At 37.4% G+C, this 25,593-nt stretch overlaps 2 protein-coding genes across 4 annotated transcripts; one reads left to right on the top strand and one right to left on the bottom strand.

The window, feature by feature from the left end:
* Nucleotides 1-581: 581 nt before the first annotated feature.
* Nucleotides 582-6,081, bottom strand: LOC149047475 (uncharacterized). 3 transcript variants are annotated; one of them, XM_089203523.1, is made up of 6 exons: nucleotides 5,753-6,081; nucleotides 4,763-4,910; nucleotides 4,201-4,293; nucleotides 3,290-3,412; nucleotides 2,564-2,619; nucleotides 582-1,724 (listed from the first exon to the last, which is right to left on the bottom strand). In XM_089203523.1, the coding sequence occupies exons 2-6, from the start codon at nucleotides 4,875-4,877 to the stop codon at nucleotides 1,638-1,640; spliced, it is 474 nt and encodes a 157-aa protein (XP_089059649.1). In that variant the 5' UTR covers nucleotides 4,878-4,910; nucleotides 5,753-6,081; the 3' UTR covers nucleotides 582-1,637. The 3 variants fall into 3 exon arrangements, with proteins under 3 accessions (XP_089059649.1, XP_089059651.1, XP_089059650.1); XM_089203525.1 differs by having other exon boundaries at nucleotides 4,763-4,895; nucleotides 5,775-5,893; XM_089203524.1 differs by having other exon boundaries at nucleotides 5,775-5,880.
* Nucleotides 6,082-6,468: 387 nt separating this feature from the next.
* Nucleotides 6,469-25,577, top strand: LOC113665548 (uncharacterized). Its single transcript, XM_089203522.1, has 22 exons — nucleotides 6,469-6,809; nucleotides 6,986-7,185; nucleotides 7,606-7,677; nucleotides 8,331-8,402; nucleotides 9,139-9,198; nucleotides 9,458-9,532; nucleotides 9,727-9,801; nucleotides 10,140-10,211; nucleotides 10,852-10,926; nucleotides 11,248-11,319; nucleotides 11,668-11,733; nucleotides 12,480-12,551; nucleotides 12,697-12,768; nucleotides 15,358-15,429; nucleotides 15,805-15,876; nucleotides 19,482-19,550; nucleotides 19,709-19,780; nucleotides 20,367-20,423; nucleotides 21,150-21,358; nucleotides 22,193-22,312; nucleotides 22,705-24,219; nucleotides 24,870-25,577. Exons 2-22 carry the CDS (start codon nucleotides 7,010-7,012, stop codon nucleotides 25,031-25,033), a joined length of 3,309 nt encoding a protein of 1,102 aa, XP_089059648.1. The 5' UTR covers nucleotides 6,469-6,809; nucleotides 6,986-7,009; the 3' UTR covers nucleotides 25,034-25,577.
* The last annotated feature ends 16 nt before the right edge of the window (nucleotides 25,578-25,593 follow it).

Below are 25,593 nucleotides of genomic sequence, written 5' to 3'. Positions count from 1 at the left end.
AAGCTCTTATTTTTTCACTTGAAAGGCGGCCGATGTAGTTTTTGAGGCTTGTTTCACTGCGATGATCGGAGATCGCCATGATGAGCCAGCCGCGATGGACCACAGCATGATCACAGTCCCTCTGACACCGTCATGACTAGTAAGAATTTGCACAGTTAGGCCAGTTTGGTTATATTTTTCATCATTCCTGTTTTGTTCTGTTTTGTTTTTGAACACAAAACTTTATATGATACACGGGTGTTAGCTGTGTTTGATTTTTATTACCGTGCGTAAGCTTGCAATCTAAGTGAGCGTGAAAACCTTTAAAACTCGTACTGTCCATTTTGTTTTCTCTTTGGGGATTTTCGTCTCTGCTCACGTTTTATTGACCTAAATTACGGCACCTTGCATGTTTACGAAGCTTGATTTGGTTCTTCTGTTGCTACTCGTCGGCTCGCTTGCTCCGAAATTTCCCTTTCAATTATTGAAAAAAAGCTAAAAGGCCGGACAAAGTACAATTTGGCAGATGGTGTGACAGCTTAAGCTCGGCTTTATGCTCTATACTCTCTAGAGCACGTTCTTTCAACAAATGACAGCACGCATTATATTCAAACTTTATTATAAACTAAATTGGCGGAAGGCGCGCCACACATTAGAGAAAATAGCCTGAAAATCACAAGAGGGGAGCATGTTTTTCTTGTTTTCACTAAGATCACTTTGAATAAACCACTTTTACCATATGGCTTTTGAAGAAGAGAGATCATAGAGGGCCCCCTGTACCTTTGCTGTTGCTTTAGAACTTCTAGAAGAAATATCAAAACGGGTACAAAAACTCGCTTTTTTACATATTGCTAACATGAGAAACAGCCCTTTGCCTACTTAGGGACGTAGTTTTGTTAAAGGGAAAAACTCTTTAGCTGTTTTACCATGCGGTTATTTTAACTTGATTGTTAGGGACGCCTTGTGGAAATTGTAAGAGATTGCACAGAGTGGAAATCATATCAAATCGTGATTTTCTGGAAATGTCGCTTATTGCCTCGGCTTTTCCGCTAAATTTATCTTGCACGGGCTCCAGTGGGACCTTTTTCCTTTTTCAAAACTCCCTCTAGTATGTTAATTTTCTCTAAGCTGCACCTTCTCTAACAACGGGACACACGAGCAATGATTAGAACTGAAATTGAACAAGAGGAGCTAAAAGAAACGGTTTATAACAACTTTACAAAAAGGGATTAATGATAAAAACGACAAGTTTTTGTGAAAAATCAACAAATAAAACAGTTAAGCATTTAAACTAACCTATGCCGCGTGCATAATGTATGACACTGATAAAAAAAAAAAAGGGGAAAAGAACATACAAAAGCTATAGTTCACAATTCCACAAATTGTAACACCTTACTGTCGGCAACCAATACTAAGACAGTACTGACCCGCCCTCTTATTGTTCTCCATTTCCTTTGCCGGTTTTAGATTTCAGGCTTTGTCACAAATGAGCTGATTCCCCCGCCACAAAAACGTAATATATGGATTTATTTAATGATTTTTGTTAGATTTTAAAACCTTGTTTTACAGTATCATTGGTTGCAAAACTAATTGTATGTCTTTCCATGCCAATTTTTTCCTTCTCTTGAGTCTTGACTCTTGCTTGTCCTGTTCGTCTCTTACCATATCTTGCCCACAATCTCAAAACAGAGAAACATGATATTCTCTTCATTGAAAAGTTGAACTTTCATCTTATAGGTTCGATTCTAATTGATTGAAGAATAAAATGAAAGTAGAATGACTACATGCATTGATTTATGGCCCTCTCTTGTTTCCAAGAAAGATCAGATCAAACTATGCCCAGCTTGATAAAAATCGTCATAATGATAATGATCAACACCACCAGCCATCATGATTACTTTTGAAAAAGCGCGCAGTCAATGTAACGGTAATGAAGATGAGGAAGAATGGTTGCTAACGCTTAAAGCTCACAGGAGCCAGCCAATATTGAATGAGCGTGCAAAGATGACAAAACGCTCGACTGGGAATTATTTTAATGGGGGAGGGGTTAGTTTCTAAAGAAACTGTGGTGTTGCTTCGATGCATGGCCGTGTGGGGCGAACAGGAAAATTTGGTTTTATCAGGTGAGTTGATGACGTAAACTGGCCACCATAAAGAGTTTTCAAAGTTGACGTCTCAATCGTTAGCCCTAGGTCGGAACGAAGGACTAACTCTTTAGAAACTCTTCACTGTGGCTGATTTACATATTTAACCCAGTCGATGACACTAAAATATCGGGAAATCTTTAGGTCTGGATGGTGGCTAACGAATTTTATATCCTTAAAAAAGCTGACTTTTTTAGCCAATAGGACGAGTGCTTACAATAGAGTGCGGCTTCAGTCTCGTTGAAAAATTTAGGTAAGTGCGGTCGTGAGGAAGATGTATAAACATCATATAAGAAAGGACGAAAACTACACCATTCTGATTGACAAGCAGGAAAAAATCAGGGAGAGAGAAAAGACTGAAATGCGGACGGGGCTATCAGAGAGGAATCACAAGCGCTGAAACCCGCGGGCTGACAGGGCTGCGCTAATTGATCGATTACCTTCAGAAATGGAGGAAAGGACGGCAAATTCTCAGATACAACGCACACTTTGGTTTCTAGAAGACAAAATAAAGTAAAGGTTATTCAAATTGGAAACGCCGTGCACCAAGAGCAATATATAACATTGATAATTAATCAATGAGGATAGATTGCCTGATTTTTCATTGCTATATTTTTGGTTTGTTTTGTTTTTCATTCAAAGCTGCCTGTTAGAGATAATCAATAAAGCAATTTGGAAAGGTCATCATTCTTAATTCTAAACACCTCTTGATGCAGTTCACAGCGTCAGTTGAAAACCAATTTGGAAAAAGGAACTGTTTGAATTTATACCAATCTTGGAATATATGTATGACTATAATCACAGGGTTAACTTTAAGAAAAACAGGAACTAGGCGTAAACAAGTATCAAAACAATAACTAAGATGTGAGGTTGACGTTCATTGACTTTTTTATTCAGAGGTACCTTGTGCTTTTCTCAGTTGATATGATTAGCTTCCTTGAGTTTAAGCTGGAATTTTATGGAACAGAACTCATTATTTTGACTTAATCTGCAGAGCAGGATATTTGATCAGCTTTAACTGCAAATGTTTAAAAGATTTAATATAAAAAAAGTCTCTTAATCCTCTCTTGTTTTCCTTTTCTTTCCTTTCTTTCCTTCATTTCTTTTATTCTCTCTTTCTTTCTCCCTTTTTTACTTCTTAACTCTCTTTTTGGAAGACAACTTACCACCAGCAGGTAAGTTGCACATGCATGGGTACACATCGCAGATAACGTCGTACCCGCCCTTTAAAATAACTTGGCCGTCTGAGAACAGTCCGTATGACATGGATGTTTCAAGAACATCTACCGCTATTAGAAGCAAGCACTAGTTAGAACGCGGCACAGATCTTCGTGTAATGAGGAAGTAGTATCTGCTGTGCATCAAGGGAAGTTAGAAAGGGAGGTCGAACCCGCTAAGGTTAGACAGCAATCGATAAAAATTTTAACAAATACGGAAAATAGAAAATTACTTGCGATTAGAGTTAACAACTTTAAGCATTGCAGGATACATAATTGACAATCATTTTAGTATACCTCGGCGTTATACGCTGACTTGAAATCTTATTTCCCGAGGCCTTCAATTCCGAAGTTTCGAAGAACCTCTTACTTGCAATCGCACAAAGCGTTCTCTCGCAACCTCAATTCTCAAATCCTGGACGTTTTATAGTTATACACCCTTGGTCAAACTGATAACAAAGGGGTTAAATTTTTGGCCCGGTCTTTGAACAAAGCAAGATTTTAATTATTTTGTTCTCGGATGATGGAAAATCTGATTCCCTAAGTGGAACAACACCTTTGGAGCGTTGGATTCCGTCGTCCGATGTTCTACGTTGATATACGTCTTGCAATATGTCTTGCATGCTGCATAGATTTGCAATTTCGGAAGCCTCGTGTGTATTCATATCCGAAGTTTTTAATCAGCCCTGTCGTCGTTTCTAATTCATTCACCTGTCAGTCAAAAAAATGTAATTATGCCAACGGATTCTCTGCAAGCCGTGGAATTTCATAAGATCCTCCTCTTGGTTTTGTAACGATATTACTTTTAATTGAAAATCAGTAAAAAATATAGAAACACCTCCATGTCAACTTCAACTTACCAGGTGTAAATGTTACACTACTATTTACATGTATTCCAGTAGGAATGGAAGGCCATGGAGAAACTTTAAATGTTGGAGGCTTATCGTACTTCCCTAACAAAAAATGCAACAATGGAGTATCACCTTGGGCGACAGAAAAACAATAGTTGAGTCTAGTTGAGTCTTTCACTCATAAAAAGTTAATGCCATTCATTAGCTAGTCCCTATATTCCTAACTTACTTCAGTCCAGGCCTCACGAAAAGCTTAGATATAAAGCAATGCATGTAAAATTAAATTATAAGTTTGTTTTTTTGCGACAAATGAACACTCTTATCCTCAGCCGGTTTTCACTGAAATAAAAGCCTGTGGGCAATGGAGAGGGAAACGAAAAAATAATGGAGATGGAGAAATGGAACACGAAAATCAGATAGTTGGAAGAGTAGTAAGTCGGTTGTTAAAAAGAAAATCGACAATCCTTTTTCTAAGAGGAATTCTCAATTTTCATTTTCCGTGCCATGTCTGGTAACATTCTGTAATTTTTCCTAAACAGTTTCTAAGCTAAATTTAGAAATAGTAACTAACCACAGTATGTCACATTCATCATTTCCAGTCCCGAGCGATATCCCCATGTTCCACTGATAACAAAAACTAACATGCTCCGGAAGATAGTCTGTCCCAATTGTTGCGTCAAAATCATCGTCTTCCAAACCGATAGCTGGGCAGCAAAACACTGTAAATTAAAGGAATTTATTGTGAATTTAACGCGGCCTTTTAAAGTGAGCGTTTGATAGCCTTTTTTAGATACTGTTCCAAAAAAGTCTGTAAAGTTAAGCTTTTGGCTTAAAGGCTTGAAAAAGTAGGTTTTTTTCATGATTCATAAAAAAACTTAAGGCAATAATTGAGGGATGGATCTCTTCAGTAGTGGTGAAATAAGCTTTCTATTCAATATAATATTTTGTCCATTCATGATTTATCTGGTATTTTGGGGAATGATTTACGATCTTCGTCTGAGCTGTTGAAATATGTATCCCTTTATCAATTGTGAATTTTAATAACGCGAAAGTTCGACCGCATAAAGATCTCTAAGTGGTGAGAGGAGCAAGGCATGCCTTGCATGCTCTCTTTTCACATAAGAACGTCATATTTCAAGGCTGAGGCTACCTTTTTTATATCTTTTTTACGATTTGAGCCTAAAAACGTCCTTAACAATTCTGCCACCAAAACTTTTTTCTTCACTAAAATTGGGCGTTCGACCGGATTTAGAGGCCATAATGAGTCACAACCTCCAATATGGAAATGTGCATACAAATAACACCACAGACAATACATTTCCTCGTGAGACATTGTTTAGCCATTGACTAGAGAAAACACGGTTCAAGGACGTTTAATAACGTATTTTAAACATGGTTTAACCGTTGTTTATCGAGACAACGTCTAAACCGCGGCCCTGCCCTAAACACGATTTAACTTAGAGACTTCGTTTAAATAACCAGCCCCATGTGTATGTATGTATTACCAAAACTTGGCAAATATCGTTACCATTACATTATACTGACAAGATTCTTAACTTACCGAGAGAAATAGACCGTCAAACCTGCGTTCAAGACGTCCAAGATGTTTTCAGAACGTATTACTCCTCTGGAAGTTGAAATTTTCTTTAAAAAAAATATTTTGAAACTTTCGCTTGCATTCACTGACTTTGCTTCGAGTATCGTAATCAAGATAATCAAGTACCAATTGTCAAGGGCTCGAAACCAAACTGTTTTGAACTATTGTGACGAAAACCTAACCAAAGCAAAAGCAATGATCAGTGACGAAGTCATAAAAAGGAAGTAATTTATCACCAGCCAGTGCTGTTAGCAGTGCTTAAATAATGTAAAAGAAATAGACCTTATGTTTCTAATCTGTATAAATTACTTTTTGTTATTCTTCAATCAAGACAACTCGTGAACCTTCCATAACATGAATTAATCGAAAAGACGGAATTTTCACAACTTAGCAGTCTTCCGCTTCATAACCTGTTTCCGTGCAAGAAGTCAATCAAATAATTACTAAAGGCAGAGGGTATAACTAGTTTAATATGGCCATATCTGTATTGTCTTATCTTTATCTCATTTTATACGTCGAGGTTCATTGGCGTTTATGAACTTTTGTAGTTAGCAGATTAAAATCAGTAACTGCTTTTAAGTAATATGCAGTAACGAGTGCTCATAATTAATATTAATGCTTCACAGTTTTCGAAACTTATTGTTTCCTGTAATGCTTGTGTCTTTGTCAGCAGTTAACTTTGTGTTAGAAACAGATAGTGAGAATGTGCGATTGATATCTGGGAGGCACGTACTGAAGCGTTAGTTGGTAAAGGGCCATAAATTTTACGGTCAACGTCGAGGAGCAGGACGATCAACCGTGTCTTTAGGCCAATATTAACCCTCGAATCACAAATTCTGCGACATTGGATAACATCGTAACGAACAAACTCAATTGAGCGTGGTAATTAAATCTACTTTCGATCCTTTTTATTAAAGATATAAAATTCAGGAATTAAAAGAGAAGAATAGGGGGAAGGAAGTTATACGAATTGAAAAACGTTCTTCGAGGAGGTCGATATTTGGCTGTGAGAGATATATGGGTGAGTTTATTCGATGGATCAGCTTTTCAACAGCGTAACATAATTCTTTTTTTTCCTTATTTTAAAGAGATCTAAGCGCAATTTTTTTTGTTAAAAAAAATTATGACCTCTCAGCTTCATGTCAGAGAAATATTTGGATAAACTTAAAACCAGGATGTTATAATTTGCGTTTCTAGAAAACCGCTCTGGCCACGGTAACGATGTTTACTGGTCCGATACAATTCATCTTGGTCTTGTGGTTTGTAGCACCATGTGAGAGTGACGTTTGCAGCCAAAAAATCTGTCAATGTACCAAGTTCGGTAGGACTCGGCTAATAGTAAAATGTCGAGTTCATGGATACATATCAACCAGAATCCCAAACAATACAGTAGAACTGTAAGTGATTAAGAAACTTCGCCATCCTTTGTCCTGCAGGATTTGTTTTGGTCTTCTTTGTGTTTATATTCGTCAGGAAACTAATACTTTATAGACACCTCTTGGAAGAATGTGGTTTTGATGTTGCAAGCTTGCTAGGGAGTCTTGGTTAGTGCCAAGAAAGCACAAGAAGCAGAGATGATTTCCGAACAAACGATCAAAAAAGGAAAAAGGAAAAAACACATGATTTGAAATTAATCATAAGAAAAGTCATACAGACTGCGAAAAACACAACGATTCGTGGAATAATATAGTTTCGTGTGCATTTAAACTAAAATACTCTTAATTTAGATAATCGCTTATTTATTTTTCGAACCTTACCTCCTCTAAAATTCAAATTTATGTTCATTACCATTTTCTAACAGTTCAATTTTTACCCAGATATCTTTCAAGGTGTTCGTTGGGCTCAATTACAGAAGACATCTTTAGGAACCTGGCTGTTTTAAAGAAATTGTAGGTCCTAAATGAAATTGAATTTTAAAAAAATAACCTTTAATTCTTAAGAAATGTAAAAAAATTTAATATCCGTTCATGAGAAATTCGTATTGAATCGAAAAGATTTGTCCTATAGCAAAGAACGCTTCTTTTTCAAAGTTAAAAGAAAGACAAAAGCAGTTTTTTAAAAACGTGCATATAATGAAAGTAAGTTCGTGTCTGTACGTGAGGATAGTTTGGTGGCGGAGCAGAAAATTCGCACAGTCCTGCCAAACCTCATGAAACTAAAGGAAGCAGTGGTCAACATACTGCATGTATCTGGCATATTCAGAAAAAAAATATCAAGATTGTGAAAAAGTTTGAAAATGGTCTTGAGATATCCCCGGGCCACCTACGAACGCGAAGAAATAAATAAGTTGACCATCTGATTACAAGTTATATCTGAGTACTCATTAATGGTTCAATAGTTGACTTACTTTCTATGAGCTGGTGGATTTCGACCGTATTTAGTGATCATTAGGATACTAATATCGTCCTTCTAACGATGAGTAAAACAGGAAAGGGCAAGTAATCTTATGTAAAGGGAACATTTTTCTTTTGGAAAATTTCATGTTTATTTTTTCGAGAATCAATTGATTTTTTTTTGTAATGAATTCTCTCTCTTTTCCTAGGGACTTATCAAATAATTCCCTGCGATACATTCCTCAAAACACTTTCCGCAATATGAAGAAACTGGAAATAATGTAAGGGAATTCCTAATGATTTAATTTTTAAAAATAATATGCAAAATGGCTGTAAAAAAAACAAGTTGAAGAGCGTTTGCCATTTTTTTTTCCATTATCATCTCGTTAGGCTGATGACATCACTACCCTTGTAGAGTTTACCACCGTTTTTAATTATTTCGACTTTCATAAGCTTGGTAATGATAAATTAACAACTATTCACCTAAGTGGGGGTGGCTAGAAGTGGATATTTACCGGGCTGTGAAGGGGCGAGATAAATATCCATCACTAGCCTCTGACACTAGGGTAAATATCTGTTTTAGCTAGTATGTAGTAAAACAGTGAGATAGTTAAGCGCATCATTTTTTTTGTCGATACGTGGGCGGGTGGTATTCTACAAATCCTGCAATCTGATTAGCTTCGAGAGCGAGCAGTATTCTCCCTTCCGGCCTGCTCACAGCGGGCGGTATCCTAACCGTTGCGTGTTCAGTCGCCTAGTACATCCATAGCTTAGTTCCAAATTTTCATAAATACATATATTTTTTTTTTTCGGCTGGGAAGCATTTTTAAGCAAAGACTTCGGTCACGGCCTTAAGCCGATTAATAACTTAATAACTTGAAAATTCTCTCTCTCTCTCTCTCTCTCTCTCTCTCTCTCTCTCTCTCTCTCTCTCTCTCTCTCTCTCTCTCTCTCTCTCTCTCTCTCTCTCTTAAATCACTTTCGTTTTTCATGACATTTGTTATCATTTCTTCCCAGATATCTTTCCAACAACTCAATTTCAGGGAGTTTTTACCTTCCAGAAAACGTTTATCATCTGTGAGTTATATTTGATGAAGTGCTTCTCAAAGCTGTTTGCCACAGAATCAAAGTACTTCTAGGCATAGTTAGCAGAGGAGACTAACTATGATCTAGGTTTACTACTAAAATATTGTTGTAAGCTTCTATTCTCCAAATATTATGAATAAAATGATGCTGAGCTGCTTACATTAGCAGCGTAGTATAAATGAGGCTGCTGAACCATTTTAGCCCACTGTCTAACACTTATAAGTTGATTTTGGATATTGCATTTGTTTAGGAAAATCAATCACAACTTACTATCAATTGCTGATGTGAAGGTCATTCTCAAAGGATTAAAGCAGCTTCGCACACTGTAAGTGTCATTTTTTTAAGATGAGTTGAAAATCACAAAAAATTATTTTCGAATGCTTTAAACATATAATCGTTCATCACATTTTTCATCAATAGTTCGTCACAGTTTATAAAGAATTAAAATTTCACACCTCATATCGGCCTATATGTAATTGGCAGATAGTTGCGACTCATTTCAAACGGTTTACTTTACAGAGACCTTAGTGGAAATCCACTTGGACCTTCCTTGCCATCAGACATCTTCACTGGGTTTAAAAATATGGCATATCTGTGAGTTCAGTGGCTCCACAAATCACCAACTAATGAGAAGTATCATATTGAACATTTGCTTCACAATGTAATGACATTCAAAGTAAATCCTGTAGCCATGTCCGAGAAAACTAGCTTGGTTGTTCATTTCAACAATTTAGGAACAGTTAGTTTTGGCCCGACAGAGAAGCGTACTGAAAAACTATAAAGGAATGTTCCGCTCTAACTGTCCAATTATGGTTACTCTGATAAATTTTTAGAGTGCATTCTTCAATCAGCCAATACCATCCTTGAAATTTTTGAACAACAGTCTCCATTAAACTTCTCTACCACGCTGACTTTTCATATTACTTTTGTAGTTCCGTGACCGCTTGCAACTTGGAAAATATCGCCAATGGAACTTTTCGAGAAATGCGATACCTAAACGGACTGTAAGTGGTGTTAATCATTTTTTCACTTTTTTCTAAGACATTTAAGCATAACACCCGGCATTTCTAGGAGAGGTTGTGTCTAAATAGCTGAGTAATTTCCTTTCCGCATCTAAGAAATGAAAACAAAATTTTACCGCTTGTCATGTTTCTAAAAAGTACATCGACCGTTCATAAATTAGTAATAAATGCGCTAGGAATTCGACTATGCACGCCACTGTTTTAGAGATGACTTTGTAGCCAGGCCGCAATTGCACATGGGCTGGTTTTTAAAGGCAGAATCCCTATTGGTATTAAGAAAATTGATTTTTTGGGGGAGTAACTCCAAACTGTTTACATAGATCACCTAGAGACAGAAATGAAAATGAAGAGGAAGCTAAAAAATAGTCAGATTTGGGGGTTCATCGTCGAAGTTTTAGCGAATTTGTTCAGAATTAGTAATGTTATTCTTTGTTATTCAAGTTACAATGTAATTCTAAGTCTGAGCTCAACAAAGGGAAAAGATCTGGTGATAGGTTTTGTAGCACGAACACTTAAATTGTCACATCCTTGACCTCGGACTATTACAGACAGGTTTATTTGCGGTGAGATCAACCTGGAATGAGCGGCATCACGTTATTGCATGAAATTTGTCCGTTTTCAGTGATCTGTCTTCCAATAAGCTAACTCATATACACCAGGGTACAGTGGAAGGACTTACGGACTGGCTCAAATACTTGTAAGTACGTTAGCTGTGCATTGCTGTTCTTTGCCTTGTACTAGGTAATGCGAGTTTGAAAGGAATAACTTAACATACCTTGGTTATTTTGTGGACAACGGAAATCTTCAGCGTACTTAAGGTCCAAACCACGGGCAACACCTCTCATAGTTCGCGTACTTTATTTTATTTTTTTATTGAAATGTTGGACACACCACGACGGAGAGTTTTATCGACTTTCATTATACGTAAATATGTAAAACAACAGAAATGCCCTAGCCCCCTCCCCACCCTTCTATGCCTCCCAAAAGATATCTCAATTTTCTTTACATTTGCTAAAAGGTTCCTTCAAAGAAACGAGCTAGAGACAATAGGTGATGGCACTTTAAAACAATTTAAAAACCTCGACAGATGGTAAGTGATTTAAATATACTTGCATAAAACAGGTAGAATGGCAAAGATTTCGGCGAGGACCAGATTTAAATTGGCGCAAATAAAGAAAGATTTTCAAGTACAGCATAAAAAAAACCGTCACTCGTTGCAACACGCCACTTTTATTTCAGATAACACATATGCGATTGCGGCTGCTATTACCCTTGATTAATTACGAGTTACGATGGAAAACAAATGAAAAGAAATTGACAAAGACAAATTCACTGAGGAAGTAAAAATTACAAGACAAAGAGAAAGAAGAAACGTTTGTGTATTGATCAAAGCTCATTATAACTCCTTTACATTTTTTCGTTTGCCTGGATCCTATAGCATGATACACAACAACAAGCTGACATCTGTACCAGATCTGACAGGCCCTAACTCTATTAATCTATTGTAAGTAGCTATTATACCTATTATACCTTTCATGACTGGAAATTATCCCTTCATAAAAAAAACAAAAACCTGATGATTATACCACCAGTCCTTCTTTTTATCAAAAGAGCAAAATTTTGCTAGTCTTTCCAAATAATGCCAAGAATTGTTTCAGCACAATCTACAAGGGATTGATGTACATATACTGGCTAATGTAATTTCCTCTCTTAGTTCTCTAAAGCTTCGTAGCTGTAATTTACCTCAGATGTCCTTTTATTTGAATTCATTATTAACTAAACAGCTCATTTTTAATCGTTTTACAAAATAAGCTAATTTTGTCCGTCTAATGATGTACATGCCTGTAACATTTCAAAAACCTTGAAAAAATCGTGAATATATCATTAGTTTTATCATTCCCATGTATCAATCTTTTTAGCAGTCATTAGTTTTATCATTCCCATGTATCAATCTCTTAGCAGTCACTGATACAGTTTCCATCTACTGATCTATCGATTGATCAGTTCCTCTATTTATCTATCAATCTCTCTAGAAGAATGACAATCTGAACTGAAATGATAACAGAAAAAAATGGGTGAGACAACTGAACGTCATACATGTAGCCTGTGATGCGTGGGTGTGGCCACCATATGGGTGATTTTTTTATCATTTTATTCAACGAAAATTTATATCACCACAAGAGAATATATTCTCTTGATCAGCATCAACAATTCGATCTTCACTTGCTTAGACTCTTACGTTCGTCTTAGACATTTACAACAAAATCGAATCGCAGATTTATCAAGAATTGTCAAATCTGGAATTGGACACGTGTTTCAAATGTAAGTATTTGATATATACATAAATTAATGTTTCATTTTAGGTTATTTGGCAAGAAACCAGCTTCTTTTCCTCTGGATGCCTTAGGTTATATTCAAGTGTGCTCCAGCTCTACTAACTTTTGAAAATGTTGTTTTTATCATGTAGACTGTTGGACAACAATGAGATCGATCACCTTCCACCGAACATATTTCAGGATATTTTCGTTCTCGGAAACCTGTGAGTAACAGAAACTACAACTGTAACCGAAGACACGCGTAATTGTTTTCATCATTTATTTAGAGACATCCACACGCCTACAGTACTAAACATGAGCAGGAAAATGCAAATTAGAAAGCGAAAACTTACAAGCAACGTAACAATTAAAAAAAATTACCCTAACGGTGTACAGCTTTACAGGCAAAAAACCAAAACGACGACGCTGCTCCTTAAAAAGTTGACATATACTTTACAGGACTAAATTTAGACACAAAACTGACAAACACTCAACATAATTACATATTATAGTAGAGTTCGCATATAACGCGCGCTGTCATTGGCTTAAAGAGCGTGCGTTATGAGAGTCTAGAGCATAGAGCTGAGCTAAAGCTGTCACGCCATCTGCCAAATTAGACTATGTCCGACCTTTTCCGGGACTTTTCTCTAGCTTTTTTTCGTTAATTGAAAGTGAAATTTCGATATAAGTGAACCGGCAAGAAGCAACAGAACAACCAAACAAAGATTTATAAACATGCCAGGCGTAGTAATTTACGTTATTATAAGTGAGCATCGACGAATATCCTCAAAGAGAAAACAAAATGGACAGTCCGAGTTTTGAAGGTTTTCACGCTCAGTTAGATTACAAGCTTACAAATGGTAATAAAAATCAAACACAGCTAACACTCGTATAGTATATAAAGTTCGGGTTCAAAAATAAAACAGAACAAAACAGGAATGACAAAAAATATAGCCAAAGTGGCTGAACTGTTATAATTCATAATAATCATGACGATGTCAGAGCGACTGCGATCATGCTGAGGTCTAACGTGGCTAGTTCGGAGATCGCTTGTGATGCAAGCCTCAGAAATTACATCTACCGCCCTTCGAGTAAACAACTAAGAGCTTGTTCCGATGTCCTTTCCGATGCGTTGAGTGGTGAAGGCCACATCAGTCACTGCAACCGAGTATTACGGCACTGTCATCCCGAGCAATCTTCATGTTCCGGTAAATTCGGCTGTCGATCATTTGTAAAACTCGCCTTCGACCACAATTCGGCCGGATTTTACTGAACATTTCACCTCCACCTTCTGTATTAGACTAAAAAACTTCAGGCAAAAGTGTTAGATTCGACCTGCCAAACTATTTAAGTTTGTTAACAATTGCCGCAGAATGTGAACTTTGATGGTTTGACATTTTTGACAGCTTTAGTCTTGTATAGCCAATCAGAATATTTGAACTATTATATCAACAATTCTGATTGGCTTGTTGTAGCGTGCTTTATGAAAGTATAGAGCATGCTGACGACACTGTTGTTCGCTTTGGAATTAAAATTTATTTTGAAAATTGAAAGTAATGCGCAGGGAATTTAATGGATTCTTTGTTATAAAACAAATAGAGAAGCCTTTACTGTGCTCTGTTCTGTTATAAAGCACTTAGGAAGCGGTCAGAGCACTCAACAAGTGGGGAGAAACACCCGAATACGTCTCGTGTTTCCCCCAACACTTCTTTCGTGCTCTAACCACTTCCTGCGTGCTTTACAACAGAACAGAGCACAGTCAAGGCTTCTCTATTTTTTAAATATTAGGCAACGGTACAAACATCAATTCCCAAGCACATAACACAAAAAATGAAACCTACAAACATCATGTTTACCGCGAATTTTAAAAGTAAGTAAAGTAAAGCAGCTGGTTTATTCAAACAGCCGATCATATCGCGCAATGGATAAAGTCATGGAAAACGTCAGCGATCGGGAGCTCTTTTCAGAGCTCGTTGACAACCCGATCAATCCGTTACATGTACATATAGTGCCTCCATTTGTGAAAGAAAACAACCCGATGTTTTATCTTCAAATAAACGGAGAGGCTGCGTTCAAATGGCGAGATAGTTATGGTCAGCCCTGTAAAGTATTTAAGTTACTCCGAGTTTATTCAAACGAAGGAAGAAACAAAAGCGGGTTGTGGTCATTCAAACAAAGGGAGTAACAATAGCGCACTAAAGCCATTGTTCAGTTTGCCGCCACATTCAAGTTAATGAGTATTGCCGCGTGTTCATAGCAACCAATAAAAAAGCTTCTTTCTGGGCTTCCATGAATAGTAATAAGCGTTATGACAGACCTATGCGTCTTCTTGAACTGTAAGTAAATGTCACAAGAACAATAGCCATTCTATGCTATGTCACAGGTAACACGTGAACACAATACGCAACAAACAGTACGACAATAAGTTTCGCGATAATAACAACCGTGATGGAGCTGTGACTGTCTTGGAATAGTGTTACACAACAAATTAAAAGAAGTAGGACTTGATATATAGAAAAAATGAGTTTGGTCTTTGAGTCATTTACCTTATTGAGGATGCTTCTTCTTTTATCCCATTAACCCTTAACAGTGACCTGCAAATAATCTCTCTTCACGATATCAGCCCAGAATCAAACAGTAAGGTTGTGAGGTCAAGGAATTTAGCACTAATTGAAGGAGTTCTTAATTGTTAAAGGAATTCTTCATGTCAGCACCTTAAGAAATGTCTAGAGAACAGTATACTGTCAGGGGATAAAGGCTTAAATGCGTCTCCCTTTGGGTTTTTTAGCGTCTATTTTCTCGTCTCTCCACAGTGATTTATCGTTCAACAAGTTGCAGTCATTACCTGATGACGTGTTTGCTAGACTAAATCAATTACACATTCTGTAAGTAAAAGGTGAAAACCAATGTAGAAAGTAATCGGTTCTCCTGTCCCAAACGGAAGAATACAATCAATAATTAATCAGGTCGAGATCGCCACCTCTCAAAATGTTTACCCTCTTAAACAACTTGAGTATGTGACCCAATGCGGAGTGAATTTCATAATTTTCTAAATTTTGAACAATCTTTGTCACTTGCCTCCGAGAAGTTGAAATAAATGCAATTCTTTTTTTTTCAAAGGTAGGCTACTCGTGACATCTATTTTCCTGAACAACTTATTGCAATTTCCAAAGGATGAAAACACCTCTCTAAAATGACAATAACCCGCTCCTGTTCAATGCTTGATATCTCAGGAGTATAATATTTTCCCCTGTTTTTAGGATGCTAGCCTTCAACAGGATCACTCACATTAATAAACACACATTCAGAGGACTTTCCAGTTTGACCACACTGTAAGTGTCCTTTATATACTCTTCTTAAGAGTTGTAAGTCAGGGGTTTAAATAACGTTTTTCATAAGCAGCGTATTAGGTAGAGTAAGTGTAAAGTTGTGTAGTAGGTGACTATGCCCAGAGAAGAGGCCTTTTCTAGGCCTTGTCCCTAGAAAAAAAAAAATTTGAAACTTAGAGCTCAAAAATGTCATTTCCACCACCATGAGCATCAAAAAGTGTACTTTTTTGTTATTATTTTCATCGACACCTTTGTAATGTGCAAGCTATTCCTAACCAATCAGAACACTTCGTTGTGGAGCGTTCGTGGATAAACGAAGCAAATTCGGAAATCAATGTCTTGCGGGGAGGCTCTCGTCTCAAGACCTCCCCCCCCAACGGCTCGTAACTCACTCGTTTGAAAGCTCACGCGAAACCCAAACACGAGAGCCTGTCTGCAAGCTAATCAGACGGCGGTAAGAGGTAGTGGTAGATCACCAGTTAATTGCTTTTACTGAAAGCCTGTCAGTACGTCCACTGTAGCGTGGTAAACAAAAGAGTTGCTGTGCCGCACGTAAAAGGCTTTTAGTCATTTTTATAAATGATTAAAATCATCTTAACCTCCGATAACTTCTCTATTTAAAAAAAAACTTTGCACTTAATTCAAACATTGCATTCTAGAGAAGTGTAAGTCAGGAGTTTCAATGACTTTTTCCATGAGCGATAATTCATCATATCATGCTCAACCTCACCCAATATTTGCTTAATATCAACAAAAGTAATTGGGATAGAACGTGCGTTCCTTTTGGTTAGTGAGTGTGTATGCACGGTTGTAAACTTTTAAGATTCACGTGCGTTTGATAAAAGTCATAGAGGACTTTCGCACCAATTAAAAAGTTTCTTTATTGGAGAGTAGTAGCGGATTGAAAAATAATCATTTGGCTAGTTAAATCGTTTATTCAATTGATAATACATTTACCTATGTAACGTTTACGAACTTTTCTTCTTTTCTCAATCAATCATTTTCTTCACAAGTTGGGAGTTTTCTTTTTAATGTTATTACGAATCAATGCTAATCAAAAAAACCTTCCATTTAAAATATATTACAGTTCACACGGCAACCAGGTGGACAATCAGACATGGTTTGGTGCTACTCTGGTTTACAGATTTAATGAATGTAACCGAAGAAGTTACAATTCATAGACCCAACGTTTCGACACTCCTGTCTAGTGCCTAGGGGTGATCTAAACGCTGCAGCAAGAGGTCCTTTCATATGATCACTAATTAGCTGCCTTTTTTTTCTGACGAGGTGTAAATAGGCGTCAGCAAGTAAGCCACCATCATCACGATTTAAAGGAGCGCGGGCGGAGTTGATATGCCAAGCTTCCAAACAAAGGCGCTAGTGGTAACGCCGATTAGTGGTGATAATTTTAGACTTATCCCACACAATTTTATGGTTAGTTAGGCATGTGTGCTCCGATAAAGCTGAAGTTTCTTTTCTGCAAAAGAAAACCGCCTTTTGATGATCTTTCAAACGTGTACCAAACTGACTTTTTGTGCTGTCCGATGTATTCGTTGTCACAGTCATTGCACGGAAAAGAATAAATGGCGTCGGTTCGTTGTTCTTTCGTAACAGGATCCTTAGATTTTGCGAAAATATGCCCCAAAGTCTGAAAAAGATTTTTGAGCAACTTTAACGTTGTTACTTTTCAAAATTCTCTTGATGGGTTCCGTAACACCCTGAATGAAAGGAATAACAGCAAAACTAGTCGCTGGTTCCCTTTCATCAGGAGTGCTACTAGTTGTAACTGGATTTTTGGTAGTTACGGAAAAAGGTTTTTGTATAGCCACTTGCCTTCGAATCTAGTGAAGATGGTAGAGTAAAGTTTTGGCTGCAGACTTTTTATGTCAAATAGGGTGGTGAGAATCGAAAGCGAGATATTTGTCGGTGTGGGTAGGTTTACGGTAGGTTTACTAAATTACCCTGAACCCCTCTGGACACATTAAAATCGAGAAAGGGCAAACGTTTATCATTTTCACGCTCAAGGGTGAATTGGATAGACGGCTCTACTGAATTCAAATGCGATAGGAGGCGCTCCGCTTCATTTCCGGATACCGCAAAAATAACATCATCGACATATCGTTTCCAGAAAAAGGGTTTAACCAGTGAAATAGCTAAGGCCCTTTGTTCCACGTCTTCCATTACCATGTTGGCAATAACAGCAGAGACGGGCGGACCCATAGCTGTACCAAAAACTTGTTGATAGTTAGTGCCGTTATATACAAATTGCATGGTTTTGAGGCAAAAAGACAGCAGATGAATAATATCCTCCACAGGCAAAGAAGTTCTTCCTCATAGGGAAGCATCTTCTCTGAGTCTCTCCTCCGCGACCTTAACGGCAACATCAACTGGGATTTTAGTGAAGAGCGAGACAACGTCGAAAGATTCTAATTCTTCACAAGCGTTGAGAGTCTTATCACCTATGAAATCCGAAAATTCGCAGGAATTTTTGACATCGTAATCTGTATTCCCAACAACAGGCGACAAAATTCTCGCAAGATAACCAGAAATTGCATCAGTCGGAGAATTAACAAAAGAGACAATGGGTCTCAAAGGAATTCCCGGTTTATGAATTTTAGGTACTGTATAACATTTTGTACGTAGAGTCACTAATCTTACCAGCTTTTTTTCAAATCAAGCAACATTTTGTTTAACTTTCTTTGAGTTTTACAGATAGGATCAGAGTTTAAGACTGCATACGTACTCTTGTCATTAGGTAGAGACAAAGCTTTGTCGTGATATTGCTGTTTGTCCCTTACCACAACACAATTACCCTTGTCAGCAGATAACACGAGCCTGTCCGGATCCTTTTTAAGAGCTATAAGCGCATTGAAAACATCCTTTTGAATGTTTTTTGCGAGGAGGTTTAGCACGCCTGAGTATGCTGTTACTTCTGCTCTTACCAAGTTTCTACGTTCGTCGTTGAGTTGAGAGATGCTCTCCTCGACAGCGGCGACAATTTCAGCAGTCGTATTTTGCGAGGAGCAATAGAAAACTTCAGACCCTTCTCGAAACCACTCTGTTCCAGCGCGGATAACTCCTCGAAGGAAGGTTCATGACCCATTTATCTTTCAGAGATGAGCCTGAATTAACAGGAGACCTCTCACTGAACAAATGACGGAATTTTCTGTCGTGTTTCTCTCTCTGGTTGGTAACTTTTTTAAACTTCATCTAGCGCCTGATGAAGGCACTAGACAGGAGTGTCGAAACGTTGGGTCTATGAATTGTAACTTCTTCGTTTACATTCATTAAATCTGTAAACCAGAGTAGCATCAAACCATGTCTGAACCTTACATTTATTCCCAAAGACGTTTTGATGAAACTCCTCGCCTGGAATCATTGTAAGAATAAACTTTGGTTCAGACATCTTCCTCACATCTTAAAATGTTGTAACATGTGTATCGTAGTGTATCATTACAAGTTACAGGATAAGATATGAGTAGCTTCGGTCTCCAAGATGTATCCCGGTTGCAGTTAGTCAGTAAAAAGGTTACCTTTTCTTATTTTCTCAGTGAAAAATATTTTGATTGAGAGGAGAAGATCACCGAAACATATTTTTTTTTCCGCAGGCTTCTTCACAGTAATGCAATTAAAACTATTGAAAGCAAGGCTTTTGACGGACTTGCACTGGAGCAGTTGTGAGTAAATTGACGAATCGACTGATTCCCTTTAAAGCTCTGGAGAGGAGATAAATTTCACGGGTTGAACGTCTTTTTTTTCTGATCGATGATATCCAGAGCTTTTGCAATGTCTATTAAATCGTTTCTTGTGTAATAAGTAGATATTTTATTTTCAGAACCATCTTTGATAATCCTTTCAACTCATTACCAGATGGAATTTTCGACAAAATGACAAACCATACCAAAGTGTAAGTCAAGCCGTATGGCTTAAACACATGTCTTACAGTATTTTACTAGAAACTGAAGTTAGTAGTGGACTCCTAGATTGTAGACACTCCAAAATGTACCTTATATATTCTCCAGTTAACCTGGAAAATTACTGCTAAATTCCATAAGTTATCATGATCATTTCCAAAAGTATTTTTAACACACCTAAGAACACGAGACAAAATGATGTATATTTACGAGAAGACGACAGTACTCTTAACGCCGAAACAAACATATTAGTATTATTATCATCATCATTATTATTGTCGTCGTCGTTGACATCTTCATCATTATCGTTACAGTTGTTGTGTTGTAGTTTTATTGGTCAGTAGTTCTCACTTTCGAGTAATTTGAGGGGAGGAGGCGAATTATCAGGTGTTGGACTGTTTTACAATCCGAGCGAAGAAGCAAAACCTCAAGTCACTTAAAGCTATGGAAACCTGAGTTTGCTTTGGCGACGTAGGTCTTTTGACTAATTGTTACTGCCACCATTCTCAAAATGATCACGTTGCCTTTTTACATCCAATCAGTTTCAATTCGACTTATTCATAACCAAGTTGTTTACAGGTCACTGACGTGTGGAAATCTCCATCAGCTGCCACTGGGAAAATATGTGTCACAAATGTAAGTAGGCCTTAAGTTTCGCTTTTATTTTTGTACACCCTATCGAATCAGCTTCAACATTTTCCACTGATGGACATCTATGCTATCGATTATGCGGCTTCTTTGAATTAAGAAGTTCAATATGTGTAGTAATGAAAAAGTTAGCCTTATAAGATAAATTTTTTCTTGGTCTAGTTATGATACTCTGCAAGTCTTGAAAGTAGCTCAAGCGTCGTCTCCACAAGAGGACGTTGTCCAGTGCGAATTCATCCCCTGGCCTCTGTTACACCAAAATTTTCATAAATCTTAACCGCTTTCATGTTATTTTAATGAGGGTTTTAGTTTGATCTCAATCTTTTTGGGAATACTCACTTGGTTAAATTTATCAGTGCGCACCTCGAAAGCGAGGCTTGGTGGGAGAAATCGAGTTCTACTACGTAAACATGCGTGGGACCTCTTGATTGGTCTGTAGGCCTAAGTACCTGAGTTCATATGGCATGTATCAAAAATATCATAATGGAAAATGTTAGAATTTTTAAAAGCATACATTTTAATTATTTGCACTTGTTAGACATGATCTCAAGGTTAGAGCAAGTTCGGTCCTGCGCTCCACTGGGTTTTAACCATCCTCAAATCCAGTGCGAGCTTACGGGTTTATTGTCGTCTCATTTCCAGTTCTTTCTTCTTATGGGGAAACTTAAAATGTTTTTCCAAGCAAGTTTCTGATTTATTGTCATTATCCCTCAGTGAGTGTGCTCCCTCGACATCTATGCACGTCATTTTGGACAACGACCTAAGTTTCTTCAGATTTGGCTTTGAACGCTCAGGTTTTTTGTGCCGCGACTGTACAACCCACAAAAAACAAACTTTGTTCGTTCAGTGTAGAAACTGCAGTCTCTGTCCAGTTGGTACCTACATGCATACTGATGAAAACCGTTGTCAAGAGTGTCCTGCAGGTAATGAGAATAATCACCTATTTCATCTTTAATGTAAATAGTGATATAAATAATAATGTAATTATAAAAGATTTAGATAGCACCGTTTCTAAAAAGTATCCAACAGCGCTTTTCAAATATTGAAAATTATTTGATAAAATAATGAAGAATAGAATATCAGTTAAAATATATTTCAAAGAAAGGCCTAAGTCACATAATTAAAACTTTATAATGTGTCAACTAAAGATTCGTTTAAAAAGAAAAGCCTTAGGCTTAAATTTAAAGGGGTCATCGACCTCCAGCTCCTCATAACCTGTAGAAGAGAATTCCATAATACTAGTGCATTAATATGGCAAAAACATACTGTTGTATTCGGCACGTGGGCAACAACTGCGCAATTGTATCCCGGTCGGGATACATTTGAATTTGATCAGGAGCACGTGACCAAGAATCAACCAATCACAGTGCTCGTTTGTTAAGTGAAAGTCTAGGTATATAACAAAGCTCTTTGACCATACAACTGAAGATTGTATCTTGGTGTTACAAGTTAAATTTACAAGAGGATTGCAAGGTCTTAAAGTACCTGTAAGTAAATAAGCGCCATATTATTCAACGATTTGAAAGTTAAAAGTAGAGTTTTATAATCACTCTGCTCGGCCACTGGAACGCAAGTGTATCTTTCTCAACTTTCTCAATATCATAACCAAAAGCAAGCAACAAAGAATAACTTTAAATATTGCGTAAAAAATAACATTTATAAAAATGTTTCTACTCTGTAATCGTATTTAACAATTGAATCTCTCCCAACCCACTCGTGGAGCTAAATCCTTGTTTTATGATATCATATCTTCACAGGTGGCTTTTATCAGGATGAAATGGGACAAGCTGGATCTAAAAAATGCAGTAATGGTACATTTGTTTCTGAACAGCGAAGTCCTGGTACCAAAGCTACCGACTGCGTGGCTTGTCCATATGGTAAGAGTAGTGTTCGATTTAGGCAAACTGCACCATTCTTCGAGTAAAATATACTTTGGGTGACACTAAGTTTTAATAAAAGGATTGTCACAGCTATTTCTTTAACACATAGCAGTCACAGAACACAGTCAACTGTAGTGTACTGTTAGAAGCCCTCTTTACAGAACAGAAAGATGAGCTGAGATTACTTGCTCAATTGTACTTGTTTTTGTTCGGTTGTTATTTATTTTTGGCGAAATCCAAAGATATCTCATTTTAAAGTATATCCATTTACTTCGCTGGTGAAGTCGTATTTCTTGGTTGATTCAAAGAGGAGAGTAAGTGGATTCATGGAAAAGCCCTTTTATGAATGCTTTATTATAATTGCTAAGAAAAGAAACATTCCTTCCCAGGTACGATCTCCAACGAGACTGCTGAATATCGTGCATGCAGATGCCTACACAACTTCTATCGGTTGGATCGTTTTGGCCCGTGCACAGCATGTCCGCCAAACGGTTTTGTTTGTGAGAAGGATATAGCAATACTTGCTCCTAACTATTTCTGGAAATGGGTGGACCATTCTGAAAAAGGACGTTTCAAGGGTTTTGTTAACAATATTTATTCTTTTGGACCAGACTACAACAAGTCATATTCCACGTTCAATACTTCACTTCCAAAGCCACTCAAATGTCCCCATGCCAAGTCCTGCAAGGGTGGAATTGACTCAGAATGCCATCAAGGATATCAAGGGACTTTGTGTGCAACTTGCTCTGAAGGCTTCTATTTTCGCTTCAACTCTTGTTTGAAATGTCCCCAGTTACCTGTAACTATAACTTCATCCATCTTAGTAATTGCTCTATTTGTTGCTGTGTTTCTAATGGTTCTTTGGGGTGACTCCAAACGTGCAGAGAATAACCGGACAGTTGCAGATGTCGTCATGTCGTGCTTTAAGATTGTGATTGGTTTTTACCAAGTCATCTCTGGTATTTTCTCAGCATTGTCGAAAGTCCAATGGCCAGTCATTTTGATATCAACGGAGAAGGTTCTAAAAGTATTTGAAGGCAACATCCTGCAGTTTGCCCCTCTTAGTTGCCTCCATACTTCTCTACGGCTTGATGAGCTTGGAAAGTTCACGATGATTGTTTTCATGAATGTCTCACTCGTTGGCTTGATTTTCTTGTATCTATTTCTTAAAAAACGCTACATCATGAATAAGGAGGACCTTGGCGAAGACCAGAGAGTGATGGAAGTTAAGAGTTTGAAGAAATCTTGCTATCGGAATATTTTTCTATTGTTGTTGACGACTTACCCCACGACGAGCAAATCGATTATTCAGATTCTACCTCTTCCTGGTGCATGTGTAGAGACTTGTTTCACAAACGACAAGAGCGACTGCATCTTCCTGCTGAGAGCTGACCACTCAATCCAGTGTTTCACTCCTCGCCACAGCTTGTATTGGCTCATGGCTTCTATTTTGGCATTATATCCCGTGGGATTTCCACTTCTGGCTCTGTTTCTCACTTACAAGTATCGTGAGTCCTACGAAAACGAAGCGGTCTCTTTCGGACTCAGAGTGTTCTTTGAAAACTATAAGAAGAAATTTTGGTTCTGGGAAATCACAGAGATGTATCGCAAGCTGATTCTAACGTCATTGATTTTTCTTTTCGTATCAAAGACCCTTTCTCAAATCGGTCTCACAGTTCTGACAGTCAGCGTCTTTGGAGTGGTCTACACCTTATTCCGACCAATAAAGAACAAGTTTGAAGACCGCTTACAAACATTTGTTCTTTGGATAATTTTCTTTGACGTTTGTCTTGGTGCAGTTTACACAAACTGGGATGAGAGTCAAGGAGAGGGCAAGAACGACTCCATCTTTGTAAATGTCCTGTTCGTGGTCCTTAACGCCTCTGTACTGTTGCTTTCCATTGGTAAGTCAACTTGCTGCTCTGTTTCATTAATGTGCATTTCAGTCATTTGCCAAATAAATCAAGGGAAGGTACCGTGGATTGTGGTGGCTTTCTCAATCCCTCAGTTTTTCCGTTTTCCGCGCCATGAAAGTATTATGATAAAATTATTAAGTAGCCTTGTCCAGGTTATTTAGGATATTTGACTCTCTACAACATTGGCTCACACAATTATAATCTTAAAGCAGATCGCGATGTTTGGTCAATTCTTCCCGCAGGTTAACTTTTCCTGTAAGTAGAACTTCGAGACCTTGTAATCCTGACAGCTTTTTAGGATGTAGTTTACAAAATATAGCTATGGAAGCCGCCATGGAGGGAGAATTTGAGATATCTTCTTTATACATCTGCTGTAGTGTTTCAACTTTAGGCAGTATTAGTAGAAGACAATAAACTGCGAGGTACAGTTGGAGTGTAATGAATATTGAGATCTTAGAAACAAATCCAAATCATTGTTCGAACGAAATGTCAACACCCATTCTCAAAATGCTTCTTAGCAAGAGCGAGAACAAAGACAAATTTCAGAAAAAAGGGACTCCTTATTGTTTTTAACCCTTTCGTGTAAGATTACATGTATAAATGATGACCTCCGTCTTTTTCTTTCTCCTACTTTACAGGAAAAGGAATTCTATATGTGAAGTCAATTTGGAAGTACGTTACCTTCAACCCGATCCGATGTTTCAGCTTCCTTCGCCAAGGAGTATCACGTCTCAAAAGTAGAGTGGTCGCAAAAACAGGAACATCCGATGAACTTTCACCCTTGATTGAAGAAAGAAACTGAAGAACATCACTGAAATATTTGTCTTAAAACTTTTTTACTATGCCTCACGAAATATCTCACTTTCGGTGGCTTAAACATTTAGAGCTTTCGTTGAAATCTCTCTGGCTATTGTGAGACTTCTTGATGACATTTTATTGCAACTAAAGGCACTATCGACTCCCGCAAAGGCTGTGTTCTTCAAAACACAATGCGTGATGTTTTTGAGTCTTTGATACAAATTGAGACAATAAACGTTGAAAATTATATCAAGAATATTTTTAGCAAAAAAAATAATTTTTTGGTTAGTTAAAAAGTAGGATCCTTAGCGCCTTCAAGCATTTATGACTTTGACGCACTATATATATATTTAAGCAATAAAGCACACTTTCTATCAGTTTGCCGGCGTAATTGCTACTGAATTAGTTGCTCTGTTTAAATGTTTTGAATAAAGTCAAACCTTTATTCGTTTGAAGCATATAAAAACTACAAATGGCGTATCACATGAAATTTGGACAAAGTATGGGCTGTACCATGGATACTAAATAAACACAGTATGATTTTAAAAGATCCAATTTTTAGAT

Source organism: Pocillopora damicornis, chromosome 4 (assembly GCF_964200805.1).
Source record: "Pocillopora damicornis chromosome 4, jaPocDami1.2, whole genome shotgun sequence".
Classification (NCBI taxonomy): Eukaryota; Metazoa; Cnidaria; class Anthozoa; order Scleractinia; family Pocilloporidae; genus Pocillopora; species Pocillopora damicornis.
Note: the sequence above shows the minus strand (reverse complement) of the source record. Positions and strands in the feature narration are given on the sequence as shown.

Excerpts from the sequence above, each read along its gene's own strand:
- LOC149047475 (XM_089203523.1), bottom strand. The coding sequence starts at position 4,877 with ATGATTTTGACGCAACAATTGGGACAGACTATCTTCCGGAGCATGTTA. Across the intron at positions 4,294-4,762 it reads GATGAATGTGACATACTGTG|GGAAGTACGATAAGCCTCCA; the intron begins GTTAGTTACTAT and ends ATTTTTTGTTAG. Across the intron at positions 1,725-2,563 it reads CCTTTCCTCCATTTCTGAAG|AATCGAACCTATAAGATGAA; the intron begins GTAATCGATCAA and ends TCAATCAATTAG.
- LOC113665548 (XM_089203522.1), top strand. The coding sequence starts at position 7,010 with ATGTTTACTGGTCCGATACAATTCATCTTGGTCTTGTGGTTTGTAGCA. Across the intron at positions 12,552-12,696 it reads ATTGGACACGTGTTTCAAAT|ACTGTTGGACAACAATGAGA; the intron begins GTAAGTATTTGA and ends TTTATCATGTAG. Across the intron at positions 20,424-21,149 it reads GGAAAATATGTGTCACAAAT|TGAGTGTGCTCCCTCGACAT; the intron begins GTAAGTAGGCCT and ends ATTATCCCTCAG.